Genomic DNA, 25,832 nt, shown 5'->3' on the forward strand with positions numbered 1-25,832 from the left:
TTACAGTTTTTTCCATTGAATTTTTTGTAAAGATGTTTTAATGAGCATCGGCCCTTAGTCCGCATTTTTGTGCGGGTCTTTTTAGGTTCTTTTTTTTTTTCTCTAATAATAGCCGTATTTTAATAATAGTGGAGAAAATATAAAATAGTTGAAAAAAGAGGTAGTTATTCATGTGGCATCACTATGTGGTAGCACAATTGATGCCCTTAAATACAAGAGGCAAAATGAGATATACCCTTTTTGAAAGATGAAACATAAAATATACCCAATTTTTTCAAAACAATAAAATCCACCCACTTAGGATATTTTTACCCTTATGTATAATTCGTGCATTGCTCGACACTGAAGCGTCGAGCACTCAAGTGCGTCAAGCATTGAACTGTCGAGCATCGAGGTGTCGAGCAATAGTTCAAATTGAACTATTGCTCGACACCTCGAGCATCGCGTGTCGAGCAACTAAGAACTGTCGAGCGAGGCGGAGGTGTCAAGCGTCGAGCAAGACGAGCAATAGTTCAAATTGAACTATTGCTCGACACCTCGAGCATTGAGTGTCGAGCAACTAAGAACTTTCGAGCGAGGCGAAGGCGTCGAGCAAGAAGGAGATGTCGAGTGTGGCGAGAAAGAAAGGGATTTGTTTGATATTTTCTTTTTGTCTTAAGAGTATTTTAGTCCTTTCAACTCTAAAATGAGTACATTTTAATATTTTATACATTTATTTTATAATGGGTATATTTTTATTTTTGTCTTTCAAATAGGGACTACCATTAACCCTGAATTTGCAACTGCAAACTGAAAAAAAAAACAATCATAAAACCGCCTAATATTATAAGCGGAAGCCTTAAAATTAGGAAACAAATTTCTACGGATATTCTACAGTTTTCGTACAGGTGAAGCATTGAACCCACAAAGCAAAGCTCAAGATTCTCTATTGAAATCATACACTCCACGCTCTCGATCAAACTAATTTTTCTCGCTACCAGCATCAAAACGATTTTAATCGGTGTGGATTAATAGAAGCAATTCTGGTGAATTAGCGCATGGATGATCAGGTGGTGCGGCGTGTATTCCAAGAAGGTGGTCGTGATTTCTATCAACAGCAACCTTCAACTTCTTCTTCATCATCATCCATTCTCCAGTCTCTCCCCCTACACGTGGTATGTTCTCGTCTCCCCCCTTTGGATTTGGGTAGTTTCTTTCGTTCAGTGGCAGTTGTTGAATTGGGCGAAGAAGTTTAATTTTTGAAAGGAGTGCATATCCTTGATATTTTGGAGTAGTTTAAGAAGCTGGTTGCTGATCGTATTGTGGAAAATTGACTTTGGGTTATGATCAAGTTATATACATTTTTGTGGGTTGGTTCTGTTGTATTTTTGGTGCTCTTGATACCTATGTTTCACTCTAATTTACGATCCAAAGTATTGAAATCATACATTTGAAGCTCTGAATTGGCAGAATGTTTCTTCTATATTTTTGTGGCATTTGGTTCTTATGAAGGTGTTAGTATAACGTATGAATTTTGCTATTTTGCAGTCATTTGATCATGGGTACTACTTGTTGGTGAAATCTATTCAAGAACTGAGGTCAAAGAAAGATGGAGTGGTCACTGTTGGAATTGGTGGTCCAATTGGATCAGGAAAATCAAGGTACCTGTCTTCTTACATGATTTCTGTGATTCCGATGTCACTATTTCACATTATCTGTTCTTTTTACGAATTTTATGGTTCTTGAAGCTTGGCTGAAAAGGTAGCATCTGTAATTGGTTGCACTGTTATCTCAATGGAGAACTATCGTACAGGGGTTGATGATACCAATGATTTAGATTCTATTGATTTTGAACTCCTTGTCCAGAATCTCGAGGTATGTATTTTTAACTTCACCAGCATTGTCATGTAGGTAATCAAATCTTTATTAATTTGGGTTAGGGGCATTGAACAACTACTGGAATGGTTGATGTCATTTGTGGACTTCATTAAATATTCTCTTGTTAAACAGCAAAAAGTATCCTTTATCAAGAATATGCTCCAAAAGTTTCTTTTTGTGCTATTACATTTACTAAGTGAACAATAGTATCAATACATTTGGACTAAGTTCTAAAATAAAGAAAATGGGATTGTGGTGAAAATTTGATATTTTGATGTTGTAATATAGCTAATGAGAAGATCATATATTTCTAGCTCGTGCGTTTGGTTACTCGAGATTACTCAAGACTCATAAGCCATGAGCCATGACTAATCTAGTAATCCTATGTGGCATTGTCCCAAGATTAAGTCACTGGCCGAGTCCAACATATCATAACATATCACAAGACTAAATTTATCTAATCCATCAAACCGGACACCACCTATATGTATTAACACCGTGATATGATATAAAGGATGATTTTTAAAACAAGGTACTTTTAAGCAAATTTGAATGTGATAAAATTTTCAAAGTTTTGATTTTGGAAAGGAAAACCTTTTGATTTGTGTATGGGGTGCGGCTTGGTACTCATAAGAGGAAGGGATAGGCCCCAGTGCCAAATATGTGCCCTACCAAAGAAGCATTCTTCACCACTGAATCCAACCATTTTGTGCTGTCCCCACCCTGGCTGGCTGCCAACGGTCGCCCAGTGAATGCCTTTAAAGTACTTGAAACCTATATTTGCTGGATATTTGTTTTGCAATAAAACACAATGGTTTTTTAGGCATACTCTATCATGAGTTCATGAATATGAATTTTATAACTGAGTCTTTGTTGCTATAGGACTTGGTAAATGGCCGTGATACGTTGACCCCAGTGTTTGATTTTCAAGCAAGAAGACATGTTGGGTCGAATACCATAAAAAGTATTTCATCTGGGGTGGTAGGTCTGATAATGGTTACTCTTTTGCTGAACTTGTAAATAAGCTCGCTGAATTGTTTCTCCATCTTGTGGTTGAAGGTTATAGTGGATGGTACTTATGCCCTGCATGCAAGACTACGCTCTTTGCTAGATATACGTGTTGCTGTGGTAATCTTCATGTACATTATACAAATTACTGAGCATATACATTAACCTGTCTAGAAGCTGTTCTTTAATGGTAACTGTACTATAATAATAATACACACTTCTATGAATTTGATTAAATTTCTATACGCTTGGGGAATTAGGTTGGTGGTGTTCATTTTAGTTTACTTTCCAAAGTCCAATATGATATTGGCGAGTCTTGTTCGTTGGACTACCTCATCGACAGCATTTTTCCTCTCTTCACAAAGCATATTGAGCCTGACCTCCATCACGCACAGGTACATTTGGTATCCTTGTATCCTAAATTATTATGTTCACATTTATTCTTATTTCTGATTGGCTTTATTTCTTCTCTAGATCAGAATTAACAACAGTTTTGTTTCGTCGTTTAGAGAGCCAATTTACAAGCTTAAATGCAAAAGTGAGGTATGTTGGTTTGTTCTCTATTGTCAACTAATTTATAAGGGGAATTCCTTGGAAAATGGAAAACATTCTGTACGATGCTTAATTTTGAGGAAAATAATGTTTTCTTTATAGAATCTAAAATATAGGTATTGGGAGTTATAATCTCAACTTTATCTCTTCACTTGCTTAACTATTTGTCTGAACCTTTTAACTTGAAATTCGTTGCTTGCAACAGTCTCAATATGATGCCTTTATTTTTCAAGGAAAGGAAGCACAAGTTGACAAGTAAGTTGTCCAGTCCTTGGATTTCCCATCTAGTGTCCATCACAATGGTCAATTGCCATTTCAATTGTCACTTTCTTTATGTTAGTAGAATCTGAGCTTGTGGATTTTTGCTTCAAGTTGTATTGAGATGTACTTGAGACCACCTTGTGCAAGTGAAGAAGCACGAATAAATGATTGGATCAAGGTGCGGCAGTCTGGTATCAAGTATTATCTGTCCCTGGGTGATCAAAGGATTGTTGATAAGAATTACATCATCCGGCCAAGAGCTGAATTTGAGGTAAAACATTTCCACATTAAAGATCGTACTTACATTCTCTATAACTGAAAATATGTTTTGTTTTAATGTTTTGGAAAACTTTTTCTCAGATTCAGATTCATTTGAAGCAACGCTCTTGCAATGAATATATGATTCTATTTTCACCACAAATCATGTTTCTGAAAATAAAAACAACTGTTGACTCTGAAAAAGATGCATTTTGGTGTGAGGGGACAAGCAAAAAATAAAGTTAGATGGAGCTTTTTTGGTTAATAAAGTACTGAGATTCTTATGGAACTATAGTTTTCTATTACAATCTTTGCATTTGGGAGCAATACGTTGCATTAGATTGGTCCTGCAATCCAAGGGCAACTGGGCAATACACATTGCTATAGATGGCCCATGCAATCCATGTAAAGTACATACCGCGGTCTTCTATGTATACTTCTTAGTTCGTATAGTACTTGTTGTTCAATGTTCTTTTCTAGACTCTGGTTTTCCTTCTTTTCACATTGATTTTTATCTTTATTCATCGCTGGTAAACTTTTAAGCACACAATTTACATCAGTTTAGCAATATGCATTTGAAAAAGTAAGCAGAAGAAGGTGGTATGAGTTTATGCCATGACATGGTTAGCTGCTTATCTATATCTATATAATATATGAAAATAGAATTTTAACGGCCAAATTTTAAAAAACCAGTTTTTTTTTTTTTTCAATTCATGATTCCTACTTTTTGGCTAACTCAATGCTATAAAAAAAACTTTTTTTTGTTATTTTTTTCCCACTATATCTAAGTATATATTTTTCATTAACAATATACCGTTTTCCATTCTAAAATAGTTACTTTTTTCTATTCCTTTTTTCGTATTTTATTTTCTTCTTCTTTTTGTAAAATTTATATGTTTTAATTAATAATAAAATGTTCAATATGCAAATTAAAGATGATGACAAGAATTTTAATTTAAGATTAAATTTAAAATGTTATAGAAGTTAGAAATATCAAACTTATTATTTTTCTCTTTCCTATTGTTTTTTGCATATATATGTATCTTTTATCTTTTAGTTTTTTTTATATATATTTTTTATTTGTGTTTACTTAATTTGCTTTATTTTCATTTATTTTCTCAATTTTATTTTCTTTTCCAAATAAAAAAATATGACAACAATTATCTATAGAGTATTTATATAATATATAAAATCATAATTCTAACGGTGATAATTTTTTCAACAATTTTTCTCTCCCTTCTCTTTTAGAGTATTTGTTGTGTTTTGATTCTTTTCTAAAAATTGTCAAAGATGATATTAGTTTGGTATAGAAATCATAAAAAATAAGTTATATGGTAAATTAAAATTTTAATGATTTTTTTTTTTTCTCTTTCCTCACAAAAATTTGAAGTAATTTTTTTTCTCTCTCCTAAATTTAGCATAGTTTTTTCATCTCTCTTTGATTTATTTTTTATATTAAATTTATTTACTTTTCTATATTTGTATTAGATATCAATCTTTGTACTCTTTTTTTTTTGCACACTTTTTTATTATAATAGTTTCTAATGCAATTAAGGAGAAAATGATTCTATTGATTTAGTTTTTAGAATAAAATTTAAAAAGAAGAATTTGTATTGATTTTAATATAGATTTGTAGATGAATAATTAGTTAGATACTTGTAACGGACTAACGGTCATGCTAAAGCGTTCCAACAAATAGAATTTGATTTATATATCTAACAAAACAAAATTTTAAATATGATGAAGTTATTTAGTTTTTAGTGATGTGTGTAAGAATTATTTATTTATTTATTTTTGTAAACTAATTTGTTTATCTTTTCTTAATTAGATTTAATATTAGATTGGTGTTTATATATATATATATATATATAATGATTCCAATGAGATCCCTCATATATGGTGTGAGCTTAGATTGATTTGTAAATTTTGATTTAATGTATCATATGGCTGATCTTTATCTGGAGGGGGGAAATTTTTTACATGGATTCGAATCTTGTAGGGAGCAAAAATTTTACTAATTTTTTGAATATCATTGTTCAACACTATATATTATCTTATTCAATACTGTATATTGGCTTATTCATTATTTCAATGTCTCGCGAAAAATAGCAATCTCACTACAACATAATCCTTATATATATATATATATATATCAAATAAAAACCTCCCTTAACGTAAAAACTACAAACCTCATGCATTTAACCTATAAAGTATTTGCACTTGACCTGATAAAATTATCAGCACTTTCGTGGTTTTGGGTTCGAATCTCAAAGGGAGCATAATTACAGGGTAATTTATTTACTACAAAAGTGCAGTTCATTTATACATTAAGTGTAATTACTTTATAGGTTAAGTGCAACGTTTTTAGTTTTTACGTTAAATGAGTTTGTACCGGAACTTAACCCTATATATATGTTATATATATATATATATATAGGGATGGGATCAAGTGAGAATTACATCTTTTTGTGAGAATGGAGAACCAATCACAGCCTTTTATTTGGACATGACAACGATTGTTCAACATTAAGTCATGAACATCGCTGTTCATGCGTCACATGAACAACGATGTTCATGACTACTGTCATGAACATCGTTGTTCATGTGCATATGTTCATGTATTTTATGTATTTGTTCATGGTTCTCCATATGAACATCGTTGTTCATGCGTTTTTGTTCAAGTATATTATGTATTTGTTCATTGGTTCGCACATGAACATCGTTGTTCATCAGTTCGCACATGATCCTCTCCCTATATATATATCTCATATTATATATATATTTTTTCTGATTATAAAATATGTCATGCACCGTGCATCGCACGAGAGTGCGTACTAGTTGTATTGATTTCTCACTTGTAGGAACATGCACCAAATTTTTTGTTTCATCCAAGTCTCATCATCTTTAGCTTTTCTAGCATTCTACAACTATAGGGGATCAAAATTTTGTTTCCTGACTTGTTACTACTTTGCTGTTACATTTATTCTTTATATAACTGCAGCATTATATGATTTATTCGAAAGTTCATCTAGGAATAAGATGTTCTAATTAATGTATGTATTTATATATGTATATAAAGAAGATTGTCCTGTCAATTACTGAATGCAGTGACCTTGTCATATACTCTCCACTCTAAATAAATCAAACGCTATGCATTTTATATATGCATTGACATGCCTTGGTATTTAGTTTTCCAGCATGGTAATAAGGTGCTTTAATCATTCTCGCCAGAATTTGTATTTAACAAATTACCCTATAGCTTTTCTGTTGAGGACATATGTATGTCTTTAACTTATCCTTTGGACATTGTATCAGGTTGGGCGGATGACATTGGGGGGTTTACTGGCTTTGGGATATACAGTGGTAGTGAGTTATAAAAGGGCATCAACTTCGGCTATTGATGGTAATCTTTCAGTGTCATTGGAAACAATTGATACTCTAGGAGAGACCTATATGGTTCTCAGGGGTACAAGTAGAAAGGTATGAACTGTTCTTTCTTTTTCTAAGTCTCTTAACTATCTTGTGTATTACTGAAACTGTAACCTGAGTTTGAACCAACTTTTTTTTATTTCAGCTTTTAAGTTTTACTATGCCTGAATGTAAAGACCCAACCAAAAAGTTTGAATTTCTTTGCCATGTTCTCAATATTTCTAGTTGTTATTTATGAAGCATTGGTGCCAGTGTGCACTGATGCTCTAGGATTCGTGAAAGTGGCTAGATTGGATATTATGCACGGTTAGTATTTGTAATGCCCCAGTTTATTTAACACACAAAATGGCATGTCATCTTGCTTTATTCATAACTGAAAAGAAATTTAGGTTTGAGACAGCAGCGGGAAAGAAATAACATAATTCAATAATTTGTAGAAAACTGAACAAAACTAAAACTAGCATAATTTTATAGACTCTAGCATTATGAAATCTTGACTCTAGACCACTCTTTAAATTTTGAGCATTTCTTTCTTGATGTTGGTATCGAACTATTCCCCTTAAAGCTCATGCAAGTTCATGCGCAAAACCATTGATGTTGTTCTCGTGGCAGTACGAAAATTTTCCATTAGATTGAGTGTCCTCACTATCTAACATTATGAAATCTTGACTCTAGATCACTCTTTAAATTTAGACCATTTCTTTCTTTCTGCTGGTATCGAACCATTCCCCTTAAAGCTTATGCAAGTTCATGTTGATGATCAAGTGACAGATCATTGAAAATTGTTGTCTGTATCAGCTCTTGCTATTATGGGCCTCATCATTTCAGCTGTAGATGCTATTTTACAATATTTACTATTTTTATGCCCTTTTTTTTTCAAATATACATGATATAACAAATAGCAGGATTTGGATTATTGGTGAGTTCTTTGATGACCAGGAAATCTGTGGATTTGAACTTATGTTTGACGTGGTCAATATCTTCTGTAGATAGTTGGGACAGAATCGTCAAGGATAGGTATAACTGGACCATGGATCACTAAATCATATCTCGAGATGATACTAGAGAGACAAGGTTGGAACTTCTCTATACATGAATCAATGTACATATATACATACTTATTACATACTGACACAGTTGCATGTGTCCCTGTTTATTCCTCCTGTTAGTATCTTCTTACTTTAATATTATAAATGTCACCAATGTTGTAAAAGTCTTAAGGCGTTTTGTCTCAGCGAAAAGTAAGCCTCAAGGTGGTCCGAGGCTTACGCCTCGGACTAAAGACAAAGAGTTAATAAAAATTATAAAACATAGATAACAAACCAAACATTAAACTTAATTGTTTAGAAGTCCCAAAAACATCAAATGAAAGACATAAAGTGTTCATAATATTGTTTTATTACTCAATAATAAGATCAAATCATAATCAAACATCACACATCACACATCTAACTCATCATCAACAATACCATTAGGAGGCGTTTACTTTGCATGATTGAGTATTTTTATCCTCAAGAGTAGGATTTCTCCAATCCCACCTTTTCAATGGGATAAAAATCAAGCAAAACTAGCTTAAATGATAAAAATAATCAAGGGGCTTGGGATATCCCAAAGTTTCAATCCATCAAAGTAAACAAATGATGACCCTTACTATTTTTATCTATCAAGGCTAATCCTTCAAAGAAAACGCCCCCTTAGAGTCCTCATCAATGCACGTCTACATCCAGCCTTGTTCATTGCATGTCCTCAACAGTAGGAGGATTGATGCCACTACATAACTTTCTTTTCTTTTTTGTTTAGTTAATCAGTATTTGTTTAATATTTATTGGGCATTCAATTTTTATTGTGTTTGAATTAGTTAGGCCAAAACCCCCCGACCCAACTACACCCAAAAACCTTGTATGCTGCTTTTTGGTGAGGCAGGCTTCACGCTTTGGGGAATTTTACCCTAAGGCGGACGCCTCATCTTGAAAAGGTGTAGATCTCACCAGCAGCCACAAAGGCATAAGCCGAGGCGTTTTCCGATAGCCTTGCCTTGAGGCCCGCCTCAGGGCGTAAGCCTCTAACAGCTTTTTACAACACTGAATGTCACTAGTTTGTGCATGCAAATGTTACTTTTTTATGATTTGAGCTCATGGTGAACTATTCATAAGTATTTTGAAATTGAAGATGGTAACTTTGAGGATTTAAATGGTGGTGGAGTGGTTGTTAGTTGCTGGGTTCCATGCCTGGGTTTTTCTCCCAAAAAGGGGTGGTGGGGGGGGGGGGGGGAAGAAGTGAGAAGAAAAGAAGATGATTTTAGTGATTATTTGTTGGACTAGCTAGTGGTTCAACGTGGAAAGTGGAAACCTCTGAAACTTGGCATTCTCAGTGTTTTCTAATCAAGTTTATGTGATTATGAGCTATATCTCTTTCTTATAGATTTGTCCATGTTGCAGGGGTTCCACGGCTTAATACACCTCCCCCTTTGTCCAATGCAACTTCTGCCACCACTCAAGAGCAAAAGATTGCAACTCCTAAGCCACTTCGTATATCTCCTAATCTTGTCAACCACATTGAAGATTTACCTCAGCCATGGACTCGTTCACCTACCAAATCTAAAATGGAACCTGTCTTGGCGACTTGGCATTTTATCACACCAGATCCTCTCCTATCTGATGGATCTTCTGCCACTGGTATGCCTTTTTTGCTATATAGTGAGTGAAGATCATGTATGCAAGTAAATTGAAAAGCTGGGCAGAAACTTCTTATTTTCTCCTTATGGCTCGATCTTTCTCATGAAACAACTACAGGTCCTCATTCTTCTACGGATGCCCTGCAGCTTGCTCCAATGCCTGACTCATATGATTTAGATAGAGGACTGCTTCTAGCTGTACAAGCAATACAAGTAATCTCTTATAAACAATGAGCTCGTTACTTCTTCAACTATTTAGAGTTTAAAGTTATCATTGGCCATACTCACTCACGTGGGCTCAAATTTCACACGTACAACTATTGCAGGCGTTGTTGGAGAATAAGGGACCTCCAGTGATAGTAGGAATTGGTAAGATAAACTCTTTCTCACGTTCTCTCTAATGGAAAACTTAGCAGTGATACCTCTTAAAGCAATTCAATTACACTACGGAAGTGAGTTGAACACACAGATGGCTATTGTCAGAGTTTAGCAGAATAAACCAAGAATAGAACTGGGAAGGAAAGATTTAATGTGTGGATCAAAGTAACAATTGTCCAAAGAAAATACTCCATAAAAGAAGACTCTTCTGTTCCAAGCGCGCAGCGGTGATCTTAATTCCAGATAAAATCCTCGATACCCCTCTCAAAAGGAGAGTGAACCCTTTGTAATACTTAGGCCAAAGCAAGCCATAACTGGAGCCCATGGCCTGATAACTAACTTAAATAATAAATACCAGGGTTTTTATTTTGAGAATAAAATACCAGGAAAATAAATAAATAAATAAAGAAAGAAAGAAAGAAAGAAAGAAAGAAAACAGCAAGGCAGCACACACAGACTTATGCTTGCGCCTTCTCCTTCTAGCAGCCATAAACTTTATCCATAACAGCTGTACTCTAGGCAGATAGCTACCTAAACTTCGGAGTAAAGGACCAGCAAAGATTGTCCACACTGTCGGTGGAATATGGACTTCATCTTTTGAAACAAGATATGGTTTTTTCATAAGCAATGGTATACTTGAGAAATGCTTATAGGAAGAAATCTGATTAAAAGTTGATGCATGGAAGTGGAGGTGTAAGACTGAAGCCACTTTGTTATGCTAAAATCCAATATTAGGTAGGGGATTGGATAAGATATAAGAGAAAACAAATAATTGGATATATGATGTACTTGACCTTTAGTTAGTAAATAATCTGAAAAATAATTAGAGATGAGATATGCCGAGTAAGAGAAGAAACTAGTGCAATTCTTAAAAGGGTTATGATGCTAGACGGCTTCTTTGAATGATATGAGAAAACTGTTCAAGATATGGGAGGGGAGGGTCTGCAAGTAGTCTAGGTGCTTTTTGCTCCAGAAGTCCAGGCTGATCTGTTGCTGCATTTTTGTAGTTTTGTTGTGCGATTTTTATTTATTAGTTTGTTAATGATAGTATTATATTTCTAAAGTGTGTATGTTTGAAGATTCTCTTGAAGAGCTATAACCATGCATTTCCATCTTTTGGTTTGGACATTGTGCATCAGCTGGTTATGAACTATGAGACAATGCTAGTTTTCAAAATCTGCATCCTGTTCTTATTTAAGGCTTTCTATACCTGTAGTTTGGCATTTGGCTTAAATTCCTTATTTAACCCTTTTGTTCTTTAATTTTGTTCCAGGAGGTCCTAGTGGATCAGGAAAAACGAGTTTGGCTCGTAAGATGGCAAACATTGTTGGTTGTGAAGTCATTTCACTAGAGAGCTACTATAAATCTGATCAAACGAAGGATTTTAAGTACGATGACTTCAGCTCTCTTGATCTGGCTTTATTGTCAAAAGTATGCATCTTTAATATGCTTTTAGTTTTCCTGACTATTTATGTTTTCAACATTTATGAGAATATCTAGTATAGAGCTGCCTGTATGATAAGCTAGTGAGGAGTAGCTATATGAATTATTTGGAACTTACAGTAAATCAATCAAGCAGAAATCGAACACTCCCATTACGTCTCTTTGTTTGAGTGCCTACATCACAGAATTTGGCATGAAAAATCCATCATAATCCATAAAAATAATCTAAACCATGGCTTTTGGTTTGGCTCGGTCAGTTTGGTTAAGCGCCCATGATCTCGGTGTCTTTTTGTGGTAGCTGTGTGTTAGTGAGGGAGTGGCAAGTATACAGGCTTACTTTTGGGAATTCTCAAGGCTTCTCATTAATGCTATCATAGGAGCATAAATGGAAGGTCTCTTTTTTATATTAATTTGGTACTCAATATGCAAAGCCAAATACAACTTTTTTATATGACCTCTGTGGAAAGTGTGCAGTACTGAAGCAGTTGCAGTGCAAAAGAAATAACGTCAATATTTATCCCTGACTTCATTTACAGATTTTAAGTAGTTGTGCATCAACACTTTAGTGTATGATGTCAAAATGACTTCCAATATGAGAAGTCTGAAAATTAGATGGAGAAATTTGTTAGATCCATATTTGTGATGGATTTCTCCTCAGTTACTTCTAGAATTTGTTTTCCTTCTTTGGCTAACCATTTGCCAATCTGGCAATTGCAGAACATTGATGATGTAAAGCATAGCAGAAGAACAAAGGTGCCTGTATTTGATTTGGAGACTGGTTCTCGAAGTGGTCTCAAAGAGCTTGAAGTATCTGAAGATTGTGCTGTGGTATAACTTGAATTTCTTTGCTACCATTTTCTATTGGACAAACGTATTCACTTGTTGGTTTTTATTTGCTCTAGTAGTAGAAAACTGACGGTTTAGACCCATGGGGGTTGAGGCCCATAGCGCTATGGAAACACAACGGATTCCGTCATCAACTAATTAGCATTTGTCCTCACATTGCAGAAATAGTCTAGAAGAGAGTCCATTGATCCATATATGAACCACTCGGTGTGGGATATTACTAGTAGTGGAGACACTTTTTAAATAGAAAGATGACTAAGAATGCTATGCTGGATGACAATAAAATATACATGATGAAATGATTGCTTTACTTTCTACGCCTGACCTATCTTGTCTTCTAACGAACTGCTTGTTTGTTTACTAGATAATTTTTGAAGGTGTCTACGCTTTGCATCCTGACATCAGAAAGCATCTTGACTTATGGATTGCTGTTGTAAGTATGATAAGGACCTGCTATATCGAACCTCATTCACTTCTTTAGCGGAAGTTTGATCTGAAATATGATTCCCATATCATGAAACAGGTTGGAGGGGTGCATTCACATCTGATTTCTCGGGTTCAACGAGATAAAAAACGAGTCGGATGCTTCGTATCCCAAGATGAAATTATGATGACTGTGTTTCCAATGTTCCAGCAGCATATCGAACCACATCTTGTTGAAGCTCATGTTAGTTCTTCACTGCGGTTCAATTTATGATTCTTGAAAAGTTTGCATCATTATTATTCATGTAAAGTGTGGAATTTCATGATACTTGAGGTTCAAAATTTTCAGTTTATCTTAACAAAATGTGCTGTATGCGCCAAAATGGGTTTCAGTATCTTTTCGAAGAATCTTCTTGAGTTTGTACATTCTTGAGTACAATTTTTGTTTCCTTGTGTTAATAAAGATCTTGGGTTACTGAAGGGGACATGTATTAAAAGTTTCAGTTATGCACTAATTCTGACTGTGATTTGGAGCTTTTTCTCTGCAGCTGAAGATCAGAAATGACTTTGACCCAGTGCTATCACCTGAGAGCTCATTGTTTGTGTTGAAAAGTAACAAACAAGTAAGTTGTTTCTTACTTCTCCTGAACTTGGATTTTGTATTGATAATTGTTTGATGGATTCATACTTTGCAGGTTGCTTATCAAGATATTCTAAAAATTCTGGATCCAGCTAAGATATGCAGTTCAGTTCAGAACTTCATTGACATTTATCTACGGTTGTCTGGAATACCTTCCAATGGACAGCTGACAGAGAGTGATTGTATAAGGGTTCGAATATGTGAGGGTAGATTCGCCCTGCTAATTCGAGAGGTTTGCTTTTATATTGAGTCCATGGGTTTCTTGCCTAGCAGCTTGTGTGTTATTTTCTATGTATTTTTCATTTGAATGATCATCTCCGCTCCCTCCTTTCCACAGCCTATTACAGAAGGTGATTTTATTATTCAGCCCAAAGTGGATTTTGACATCAGCATAAATACAGTAGCGGGTCTTCTTAATCTTGGGTATGTCTCATTGTGCTACTTAGTTTCTTCCTTAATGTATGATAATGTTGATATCATTGTCATCTTTTGTAAATTTGTATGACATTCAGTATCTGATATTATTCAACTAGTGGTGCCCATACTACAATACACTAGTTGGCAGGGAAAGAGTTCATCTTGGACTATCAATTTGTGAAATTATCTCTGTTTGAAATTCAAATGCACTAGAAAAACTTGATCTAATTCATTAGGCATTCTGAGATAGGAATTAGGCACCTATATCCTGACTCGTATATTAGCCTATTAGGTATCCCTCTAGGTGTAAAATGAGAATTCAATTTTCAATGCCATGTTGCATAAGCCCTGGAATTGTTTAATTAGACCCCTGAGTCTTGTTCGAAAATCTGGCAGCCCTATTTAAAACGCATACACACCCAGAGAAAGAGGGTGCAACTTCCTGGTCTGCCCTCTAGAAGATGTTGCAGTAATTGATTGGGAGAGATATATGTTAAGGATCGAGTCTACACCTCCCGTCGAGGGAAGCGGGTGTAGGGCGTTGCCCTAATTATATAGTTTCCTTATTTCTATAATGTTATTTCCTTCCTTATTATTAGTTATTAGTTATTTTGGGGTGTGGGCTCTTGCATGGGCTTTTGGGTGCAATTAGGTCAATAAATTGTAATAGCCGTCAGTTTGGGAGGAGGCATCTAGGGTGTAAGATCGAAGCGGCGTTAGCGCTTGGACAGGAGAACTCTTCTCCTGGTAGTCTTTTATCTTTCAATTGTGAATCAACTATTCAGTTCGATTCTAGTATACTGTAATCTCTCTTCTTTACTCTATCAATTTGGTCCGACCTGCCGGCGCAGTTCCATGCCAGCCACCCGTTCGAATACCCACATGGAATCTGAAAATCGTTTGGCGACGATAGAGAAGAGGAGTGATGAGATGTCCGCAGAAATTGGCAACTTGACGACGAAGATCGAATCTCTGACTTCGCTCCTAGAAACCTTTATGCTCGATAAAGGAAAGGACCGTACGGGCGAACCACACTGACGGCGAGGAAAGTTCAGCAGATGGAGGTCGCCGCCCACCGCCGTTCACGCCTGAAACCTATACCTCTGCAAATAGAGTTTCCTTACCACCTTTTGATGGGAGTAAGCCGGAGGCCTGGATTGCTCGAGCCGAGCAGTATTTTCAGTTGCATGGGATTCCTGATGCAAGTAAGGTCGATGTTGCCTTAATTGCGTTGGAGGGAGGTGCTCTGCATTGGTTCCAGTGGACACAAACTAAATACCCAGCCCTATCCTGGATACAGTTTAAACAAGAGCTGCTGAGACGGTATGGCGAGGATCCTATGGCCAACACATTCGAGGCACTTATGTACACCCGTCAAACAGGCACAGTAAGTGAATACGCTGATCTGTTTATTTCACGTCTGGTGCATGTTCCTGGCCTTGCAGATAATTATTGCCTCGGCATGTTTCTGCACGGGTTAACAGATGAAATCAGGCTGCGAATACGTTCTCGGGACGCCAAAGACTTATTTGATACTATACACCTGGCCCGAGAAATTGAACGCGAGTTAGGGGCAGTGAGGGGCTATGATCAGGCTCTTGTCAAAACTAATAACCTCCCAGTGCCGCCGGGTGGAGGTACAACCGTGTCACCAACAGTGTGGTCGGGACCATCTGTTCGGCCCCCGCAATCCCGGACAACACCATGGACTTTTCCGCCTCAGTCAGGAATGAGCGGTAAAGGCCCGAGTGCCTTGTATACCGGAAGCACTTCTGCTTCTGTCAATCAGCCCCGAAGTCGGCCAACTCGTCAAATCACGCATAAGGAGTATTTGGATAAGAGGGCTAAAGGAGAATGTTTCCGCTGTGGCGATCGATATAAACCTGGGCATCGTTGTTCTGACAAGACGATGCAGGTAGTCATTATTTGTGACTCTGACGATATTGAGCCTGAAGTGGAGAACTCAGCACCGACGCCAGCGGAGGAAAGACATGAGATTTATGAGGAGCCCCAAATACAAACTCTTGAGTTGACACAGGTTACATCTCGTGGATTTGACGGACCACAGACGTTAAAATTTAAAGGGCAACTCCATGCTACAGAGCTTTTGATCATGGTTGACAGTGGCGCAAGTCACTGTTTTATCTCTACTAAAAAGGCCACCGAGTTGGGATTGCAGATTGACCGATCAGAACATTCGACCGTGCAGTTTGGGAGATGGTCGCCGACTGACAATTGAGGGAGTGTGCCGCGATCTTCCATTCATTATCGGGAAGGCAGAATTCAATATTACCTGCTATGTTTTTCCCTTGGGCGGTGTTGATGTGATATTTGGAGTCTCATGGCTCGCGTCTTTGGGAGAAATCAAGGCTGATTGGAGCAAGATGCACATGAGTTTTGTCCATTGTGATCGAACGGTTTGTCTTCGAGGGGAGCCATCTTGTGTGCGACGAGAAATCAATGCTGCGAGTTTGGGGAAATTGACGGATGTGGAGGAAGGGTGGATTGTTTGGGTTACTCAATTCGGGGTAGAGGCCACACAAATGGATTGTAGAGCTATTCTAAAGCAGGAGATCAAGCATGATCAGGATGACTTGTTTCGACAGATGGCCAAAGAGTTTCCATCGGTGATGCAGCCACCACATGGGCTGCCACCGCAACGTGACGTGGATCACCACATTCCGCTTCAACCAGGAGTACCACCTGTCTCGGTTCGACCTTACCGTTATAGCCATACCGCCAAGGATGAGATGGAGCGGTTAGTGCAAGAGATGTTAGAGGCGGGTATCATCCAGCCAAGCTCGAGTCCTTTTTCAAGTCCAGTACTCCTAGTTCGCAAGAAAGACGGCAGTTGGCGATTTTGTGTTGACTATCGTGAGCTGAATAAGAACACAATTCCTGACAAGTATCCTATTCCCGTCATTCAGGAGATGTTGGATGAATTGAGTGGAGCTAGGTGGTTCACTAAGCTTGATTTACGATCGGGTTACCACCAAATTCGGATTGCACCAGGGGACATTCCTAAAACGGCGTTCCGTACACACTCTGGACATTATGAGTTTCTCGTGATGCCTTTTGGGCTCACCAACGCGCCTGCCACCTTTCAATCGGCTATGAATGACCTCCTCCGCCCTCACTTACGTAAGTTTGTCCTTGTTTTTTTTGATGATATATTAATTTATAGCGTGGATTGGGAGGAGCATATAACTCAGCTGCGCACTGTTTTAAGTCTCCTGCGAGATCACGCGTACGTGATTAACCCTAAGAAATGTGCTTGGGGACAAAAGGAGGTCGAATATCTTGGCCACTTGGTTTCCTATCACGGAGTTCAGATGGATCCTTCTAAGGTGACTGCAATACTACGTTGGCCGACTCCTAAGTCTGTGAAAGGAGGTGCGCGGCTTTCTGGGCCTCACGGGCTATTATAGGCGTTTTATTAAGGGGTACGGCCAATTGGCTCGACCCCTGACGCAGTTACTCAAAAAAGAGAAGGTGACCAATTTTGAGTGGTCGGTGGAAGCCCAAGCTGCCTTCGAGCAGTTGCAGCAAGCGGTTACAACAGCACCTGTACTAGCCACCCCTGACTTCTCACAGACCTTTGTCATTGAGTGTGACGCATCAGGACACGGTCTTGGAGCAGTTCTAATGCAAAATGGGCGCCCTATTGCTTATTATAGCAAGGCGTTGACGGATCGTAGCATGGCAAAATCTGCCTACGAAATGGAGCTGATGGCATTAGTTTTATCTGTTCAGCATTGGCGCCCCTACTTAGTGGGCCGAAAGTTCTTGATTCGCACGGACCAAAGGAGCTTGCGTTTCTTGTTGCACCAATCGGTGTCAACCCCAGCTCAACAATTTTGGGTTGCCAAATTGTTGGGCTATGAATTTGAGATTGAATATAAGGCTGGGGTGACTAACCGCGCAGCAGATGCACTTTCCCGGAGCTCAGAGGAGGTGGAGTATATGGCAGTGTCGATGCCAACGTGGGTCGGATGGGCGACTATTGGAGCAGAACTACATCAAGATGACAGATTTGGTCCTATGTTGCTGGCAATGCGATCAGGATCTACTGACTTCCCTGGCTATTCTTTGGTCAATAATATTCTTTACTATAAAGGAAGAATTGTGCTCGCCCCTCGGTCAACTTTTATTCCCCGGCTCCTGAGCGAGTTTCATGCATCTCCTCAAGGTGGGCATGCTGGTGCCTATAGAACCTATCGGCGTTTGGCGGCTAATGTATATTGGCCTGGCATGATGAAAAGGGTCACACAATTTGTCGCGGAATGTTTGATTTGTCAAAAGAATAAGTATGACACTCGTATGCCGGCGGGATTGCTGCAACCGTTGCCTCTTCCCACACGTGTATGGGAAGACATTAGTATGGATTTTATCGAGGGTCTGCCCCTCTCGGGTGCTTTTGACTGCATATTGGTGGTAGTTGATCGTCTCACCAAATATGGGCATTTTCTGGGTTTGCGTCACCCATTTACTGCCAAGGAGGTGGCAGGTGTGTTTATTCGGGAGATAGTCCGTCTTCACGGCGTGCCTTCTTCTATTGTTTCTGATCGGGATTCTATTTTTATTAGTTCATTTTGGTCTGAGCTCTTTCGGGCCATGGGCACCAAGCTCCGGATGAGTTCAGCTTATCACCCTGAAACAGACGGGCAATCTGAGGTGGTGAATCGTTGCGTGGAGACTTATTTACGTTGCTTTACGGCAGAACGGCCTAAGCAGTGGGGACGTTGGCTCCCATGGGCTGAATACTCTTATAACACCAGTTTTCACTCAGCGGCAGGCATGACGCCGTTCGAAGCTGTTTATGGCCGTCCACCGCCAACTTTGGGCAGTTTTCTGCCCGCTGAAATCAAAGTACGAGCTGTGGCTGAAGAGTTGTTGGCTCGCAACGAGGTGTTGCGTCATCTACGTGATCATCTGGAGCGTGCTCAGCAGCGAATGCTGCGTGCAGCAAATAAACATCGCCGTGACGTTCACTTTGAGGTGTGCCAGAAAGTTTTCTTGAAGTTGAGGCCTTATCGTCAGCGTTCCCTACTCCCTCGTTCTTGTGCTAAGTTGGCGGCTAAATTTTATGGACCTTTTGAGGTTCTGGCACGAATTGGGACTGCAGCTTATCGCTTAAAACTCCCTTCTCGCTCTCGCCTTCACCCCGTGTTCCATGTTTCTCAGCTAAAAGCTGTGGTGGGAAATCATGTTATTGAATCTGAACTGCCTGAAGCATTCATCCAGGAGGAGCCTGATTTTATACCAGAATGGATTTTGCGAGATCGCATGGTCTGGCGGGGTGATGATCGTGTTCGTCAAGTATTGGTGCAATGGTGTCATAAGGGGCTGGACGATGCAACTTGGGTTGATGAGGCGGAATTTGTGGCGCAATCCCCTGATTTCAGCCTTGAGGACAAGGCTGTTTGGAAGGATGGAGGAGTTGTTAAGGATCGAGTCTACACCTCCCGTCGAGGGAAGCGGGTGTAGGGCGTTGCCCTAATTATATAGTTTCCTTATTTCTATAATGTTATTTCCTTCCTTATTATTAGTTATTAGTTATTTTGGGGTGTGGGCTCTTGCATGGGCTTTTGGGTGCAATTAGGTCAATAAATTGTAATAGCCGTCAGTTTGGGAGGAGGCATCTAGGGTGTAAGATCGAAGCGGCGTTAGCGCTTGGACAGGAGAACTCTTCTCCTGGTAGTCTTTTATCTTTCAATTGTGAATCAACTATTCAGTTCGATTCTAGTATACTGTAATCTCTCTTCTTTACTCTATCAATATAATGAAATGATATATGATAGGGCATAATTGTCATTCATCACCGAAGGCTGCTTGATAATGTTGAATAGGGTATAATAGGTTCAGCTGGTGATTTCTGAAATTCCAACTGCTAATGTAGTTTATGAAGGACTCGTGCTCTACTTTTGTCTTCAAATTTAATTGCATATTCCTTTGTAATACTAATAGTTACATTATGTCGTCTTCAATTTGCAATCAGTCTCGAACAAGGATAAACTTTTATCAGTTTAACAAATTAGTGGATATCTGTGGGATGTCCGACCTAATAGCATGCTATCACTTTAAGGCAAACATGCTGTAGTTTATTTATCTGTACAGTAATAATGATTTATCTTGATTCCTCTTCTCCATCTTCTATAGTTTTTTATTTTTATTTTTTATTTTGTGAAACTTTTTTAATTGGTGCTATCTATGAGAATCTCTAAAACATTAAACTCCTCTGTCATCACATAAATTTTGTCAACAAATCTGTATAATAAGACAGATTATGCTCTGAGCTGGTCCTTCATACCACATTCTTCTGTTTCTGTTAATGATTTATGGTCTATCTATGTGATTTCAGGTATCAAGCTGTGGCGTATATTGAGGCGTCTGCCTATATTTACCAAGACGGGAAGGTTTTCATCTTGTCCTTGCATCATTCACCTCAATTAGTTCCCCAAACAACTCAATTGGTTGTTTAGAACACAAGTGGCTGGACAACTTTGACATAATACCTTTTGCATATCTTCTTCAACTAGCCAAATGCTATGTGTGAGATGCACATATGAGTTATGCATTTAAATAGTTTACATCTTAAAAATAAAATTGTTTTATTACAATATGAAGAATTTTAGATACAAAAGGTTTCTTATCTATCATAATAATATATATGTATATATAGATTACTAAACTACCCTTAAAAATTAAAATAAGTATGGATATTATAACTACCTTTAATAAATATGAAAATGTCTACTTTGTGCTTTAAAAAAATGCTTGTGTGATATCTATATTGATCTTGCTGGTAAGCTATTATATTCTGATATCCTGTTCGAGATTTTCTGCAATTGTTCTCCCATATCAGATTTTTGTTGTGTGTATGTGAGTTTTTATTGATATATTTGTTTTATATTAAACACTTGCCTCTTTTTCTTTTGTATATTAGAAATTCTTATGAACCTTTAAATTCTGAAATACACCTTCATTGAATTGAATTTCCTGGCTTTTATTGAACAAGATTTACTCAACACTGATATTTATAATTTATATACTGAGTATCAGATCAGCCAAACTCAATAAATGATAGTTACGACTTTAGGCAGCGTATTGGACTCTTAAGCCAGAAGTGGATCCTCCTAACTCAGGATGATTTATTTTTCATTATAGTTATCATTATCATTATCATTTGTTTGGTCAGAGTTATGTTTCATCTGATTTACATGACTGATATTAACGGGTGTTGCATCTCCAAAAGGCTGCATTCCTATTGAACTGACTAATGATGGATAGATATAGTCTCATTCATTTATTCCTGTTTTTTCTATCCTTTTTAGATTCTTATTGAGATGGATCATCTACAAGATGTTCCAAATCCTTACCTACAAATTAAGGCGGTAAATAAAGAAACAGTTGTAGCTGCTGGTTCAACTCTTAAGTTGGATGGTTCATATACCACAAAGGTAGCGTTGCTTTTACAGATACATGTTATACTGCTATAGATTGATGCTTTTAATAAGTAAGCATTTGGTCAATCTTTTCCTGGTTTCTGCAACTCACTTTCTTTCTTTTCTCTCAGAGTTATCTCGAGATAATTCTGGAAAGGTTACCTGCAGTGGAAAGGAGTTGTAGGGGTATTCATTCTCAGCAAGCCGCAAGGTTGCAAGAACTTGTTGAGTACATAGTGTCCCAGGTACCCCTCTTTCCTTTTTTTTGTTGGGTGTAGGTTGTGAGCTTCATGCTTATATAGTTTTGTTTATATAAAATATAGATGCAACAAATAGGAACTAAGTAATAATCAGCTACTACTTATGCATCCGTTTTGCGAGTAGGCTTTCTGTTGTCTAGTTATTGCAGTCGGTTTTGCTTGCTAAAAGAACACCAGTCTTGTCATGTGTGAAATGCCAATGTGGTTGTGGGTAAATTAGGGGTAAAATTTTTCTCATGTCCTGGTTATTGTGTTATTGTGCTGAGCAGGGTAGCAGTTCTCCCTCAGAGTCATCACAAAGCAGGGGGGCTTCTCCACTGGAAGGCGTTATTGAAGACATGCAGTCGAGAATTAAACGTCTTGAAAGATGGCATGCAATTAATACTGTATATCCTCTCACTCTCACTCTGTGTTTTACCCTTGCATCTTCTATGTATGCGTTAACATACTACGTTATGCTGCAGGTGCTTTGGACATTTCTAATGTCTGCGTTTCTTGGGTATTCCCTCTACCAAAGGAAGCGACAATGAGAAACTTGCTTCAACCAAAGCTTCAGAGTAATACATAGTACTTCTAACCCTCAAAAGTGAATCCAAATTAGGCTTTAAGAGCATGAATTTGTCTCTTGCTATATGCATTGTATACATACTTTACCCTCTGTATTGTAAATGCAGTGGTGAAAGCCTACAGTAATCAGTTAGGTTAGGTTCTGTAAAGGTCGGTAATTTTCACCCTTGTAACTTTAAACAAACCATTCTTCTATATAATCTATATAATATATAAAAGAGGAGTTTTTTTCCTCCATGTTTACCTTCTCTTTTTCTCTCTCTTCTTCCACCAAAATTTTTACTATTTTTTTAATTTTTTTATAATTTAATTATTTTTCTAAACATCATCAAATTTGATTCATGAAAAAAAATCAATATGTATCTTAAATTTAATATAGTATAAAAATTATCAAAAATGAATTTAAAATGAATAAGTTATGAAAAATTTAAAATATTTTATTTTCTATCTCCTCATTAAAAATTTACAACTTTTTATTTATGTTTATATGTAAAAAATATTTATTATGATTAATAATACTATATAATAATATGCATAATGCAAATTTTAATTATTGAATCATTTTTAAATTTATTTAATAACTATAATATCATTACACTTTGTATAAATTGAAAATTTATATTTTTAAATTCAGAATTTTATTGAGTGATTGATGTGAATTATTATAATTTATTTTAAAACATATTTTGTATTTTTTATATTATTTTATTTATTTATTTATTATTTAAATTTATCATTTAATTTCGATGTCTGTCATGCATCGCACGAATGAGCATATACTAGTAGTATACTCCCTCCATTTTTTCCCACTATTTTTTCTCTCTCTTCTCCCATCAATTTTTTCATTATTTTTCATCTCTTTTTTCTTTTACAATTTTAATACTTTTTTAAATAATATCAAATTTAATTTATGAAGAGATATTTAATAAGCATCTTATATTTAAGTTTGTAACAAAATATTTAATATGGTATAAAAATTATTAAAAATAAATTTAAAACAAATAAGTTCCTAAAATTTTAAAATATTCTATTTTCTTTCTCTTTGTTAAAATTTTACAATTCTTTTATTTTTGTCTGTGTATGAAAATATTTATTTATATGAAAAAATTGATGGGAGAAGAAAGAGAAAAATGGAGGGAAAAAACTCCCCTTTTATATATTATATAAATTTTTTAAAAAATGAATTTCTTAATTTTGTGAAAGAAATTTTGTTTATGGGTTTAACTGTAGTACTTAATGAACTTTGGGGTGTTAGTTGCTATCAACGTTATGTTATGGGCTTAAGTGTAGTTGGGGTGGTAACGTTAGGAGTGTTTTTGCATATTAACCCTTTAATATAATGTGCATATATTATATCATCTTAAATTATTTCATGTATGTTTTGATTTGGACGAAATTAAAATTCAGGGCAAATTCTGAAATGAGCTAATGTTTATGTATTTATACTACAACTTTATATAGCTAAAAAAATATATCAAAATTCACTAATAATTTTTGGATTAATTAACGTCTCAAAAAAATATGTTGTAAAATGAAAATCAGTAAAAAGTAATTAAAAATTCCAAAAACCCTTTCAAGACCAATAGAAAATTTGAAAGAAAAATATCTAAATATTTTGGTGGAAATTTTAAATAGATAATAATAATCATTGGATAAAAAGGATTTGTCAAGTTCTTGGTCATTCATTTGATACGCCTCCAATTATAAGATGATTTCATTCTTATTTTAAGGCTACTATCTTCATTCTAAATATAATATTTTAAAATATAATTTTTTTGTTATCACCAACTATAAGATGGTTTCATCTTCATTTTCATGCTACTATATTCACATACTATAATATTCTAAAATATAATTTTGTTTTACTATTTTAATTAAATAAGTATCACTGTGCATCGCACGGGAGTAATACTAGTTTGTTAATAATGATCAGATTTCCTTGGCATTGAATCTCATGCTTATCTTTTTCTCTTATAAACTGTCGTGTCAAATGGAAAACGAGAATAACCCTTTCGACATATCTATGATTTTACCTCGATTTGTTTAGGAACTTGGTCTACAAAAGATAACGTCAAAGGATCTATTTTCGTCTGGGAGAGTTTTCGTTTGGGGGCAAAGAAGTCCTTATCAAAGCAGTGATTCAATCTTATTCCCACGTACGCCATGCAATGCTTCAGAATCCCTGATGGTATTTGCGACGATATTAATAAAATCTGTGTCGGGTTTTGGTGGGCCGATAAGGATGACCGACGACGGTTGCATTGGAGGAAATGGGCTGAGCTATGCCGACCGAAGGATCTTGGTGGTTTAGGATTTCGAGATCTAAAAGCGTTTAATAAGGCCCTCCTCGCAAAACAAATTTGGAGGTTGCTCAAGAACCCGAATGCCCTGGTAAGTAAGGTATTTCAGGCATGATATTTCCGTGATGGGAATATTATGGCAGCGCCGATTGAATCCGGTTGCTCTTTTGTTTGGCGTTCCATCGCGGGCAGCCGTGACATTGTGAATTATGGAAAAAAAGTGGAGAGTTGGTGGGAATAAAGCATTTTCTAACTGATAAAAGAGAGAACGAGTATGGTAGAAACATGAAGGTGGCTGAGCTATTAAATGGCTATGGAGACTGGGACGAGAGGAAGGTGAGGCACATAGCAGTCATGTCAATCGCAAGTATTGGAGTAAGCATGTGTGGTCTATTTCTGTCCCACCAAAAACAAAAGTGTTTCTTTGGAGAGCTCTAAATAGTCTGATACCAATTGGAATCAACCTCAAATATCATCATGTTCCTGTGGGTGGCCACTGTGAGGAGTGCTTTGATCGATGGGGAACAACAGAGCATTGTTTTTCTGTCCGAGTGTGAAATTTTTTTGGAGAACCAGGTGCTTTGTAATTGCAAACTGTTGTCCATAATTGATATTGCAGCCGCAGTTAGAGGAGAGTTTGATATAGATGAATATGAGTTGTGGGTGATCATGGTTTGGAAAATGATGTGCAAAAAGAAGCATGAGAATACGTTATTAATGGATCAGGTCTCAGAGTCTTCATGCTTGGCTATTTGGGAATCTTTCCAGAAAGCGAAGCCGATCCATGCCAAAGAAAACAGGCTGGGGTTTAAACTTGGAGAGAAGAGATGGGTGAAACCGAAACGAGGACGTCTACGGGTTGGTGTGGATGCAAGCTATATTCCTGAGGTAGCTATTTTGGCATGGGAGTGATAGTTCGAGATCATACCGGGCGAATCAAGTTGGCGATGGCAAAAAAACGGCACCGAGATCTGGCTCGCTTATGGCAGAAATCACGGCGGTGGTCTGTTGCATAACAGTGTGTATGGAATATCATTTGTCTCCGTTTGAGGTGTTCACAGATTCATGCCTTGC

General features: G+C 36.9%; 1 protein-coding gene across 3 annotated transcripts; it reads left to right on the top strand.

The window, feature by feature from the left end:
- The first annotated feature begins 812 nt into the window (after positions 1 to 812).
- On the top strand, positions 813 to 22,712 carry LOC130986280 (uncharacterized). 3 transcript variants are annotated; one of them, XM_057909639.1, is made up of 26 exons: positions 816 to 1,154; positions 1,528 to 1,640; positions 1,728 to 1,854; positions 2,740 to 2,838; positions 2,917 to 2,985; positions 3,126 to 3,260; positions 3,340 to 3,408; positions 3,623 to 3,672; positions 3,790 to 3,949; positions 7,252 to 7,416; positions 8,355 to 8,439; positions 9,804 to 10,040; positions 10,158 to 10,252; positions 10,366 to 10,408; positions 11,691 to 11,848; positions 12,578 to 12,688; positions 13,071 to 13,139; positions 13,230 to 13,373; positions 13,678 to 13,752; positions 13,825 to 14,001; positions 14,107 to 14,192; positions 20,548 to 20,602; positions 21,521 to 21,646; positions 21,763 to 21,876; positions 22,161 to 22,277; positions 22,356 to 22,712. In XM_057909639.1, the coding sequence occupies exons 1-26, from the start codon at positions 1,038 to 1,040 to the stop codon at positions 22,419 to 22,421; spliced, it is 2,862 nt and encodes a 953-aa protein (XP_057765622.1). In that variant the 5' UTR covers positions 816 to 1,037; the 3' UTR covers positions 22,422 to 22,712. The 3 variants fall into 3 exon arrangements, with proteins under 3 accessions (XP_057765621.1, XP_057765622.1, XP_057765623.1); XM_057909638.1 differs by having other exon boundaries at positions 813 to 1,154; positions 22,161 to 22,712; XM_057909640.1 differs by lacking the exons at positions 816 to 1,154; positions 1,528 to 1,640; positions 1,728 to 1,854 and having other exon boundaries at positions 2,768 to 2,838; positions 3,345 to 3,408; positions 22,161 to 22,712.
- The last annotated feature ends 3,120 nt before the right edge of the window (positions 22,713 to 25,832 follow it).

Source organism: Salvia miltiorrhiza, chromosome 5 (genome assembly GCF_028751815.1).
Source record: "Salvia miltiorrhiza cultivar Shanhuang (shh) chromosome 5, IMPLAD_Smil_shh, whole genome shotgun sequence".
Taxonomy (NCBI): Eukaryota; Viridiplantae; Streptophyta; class Magnoliopsida; order Lamiales; family Lamiaceae; genus Salvia; species Salvia miltiorrhiza.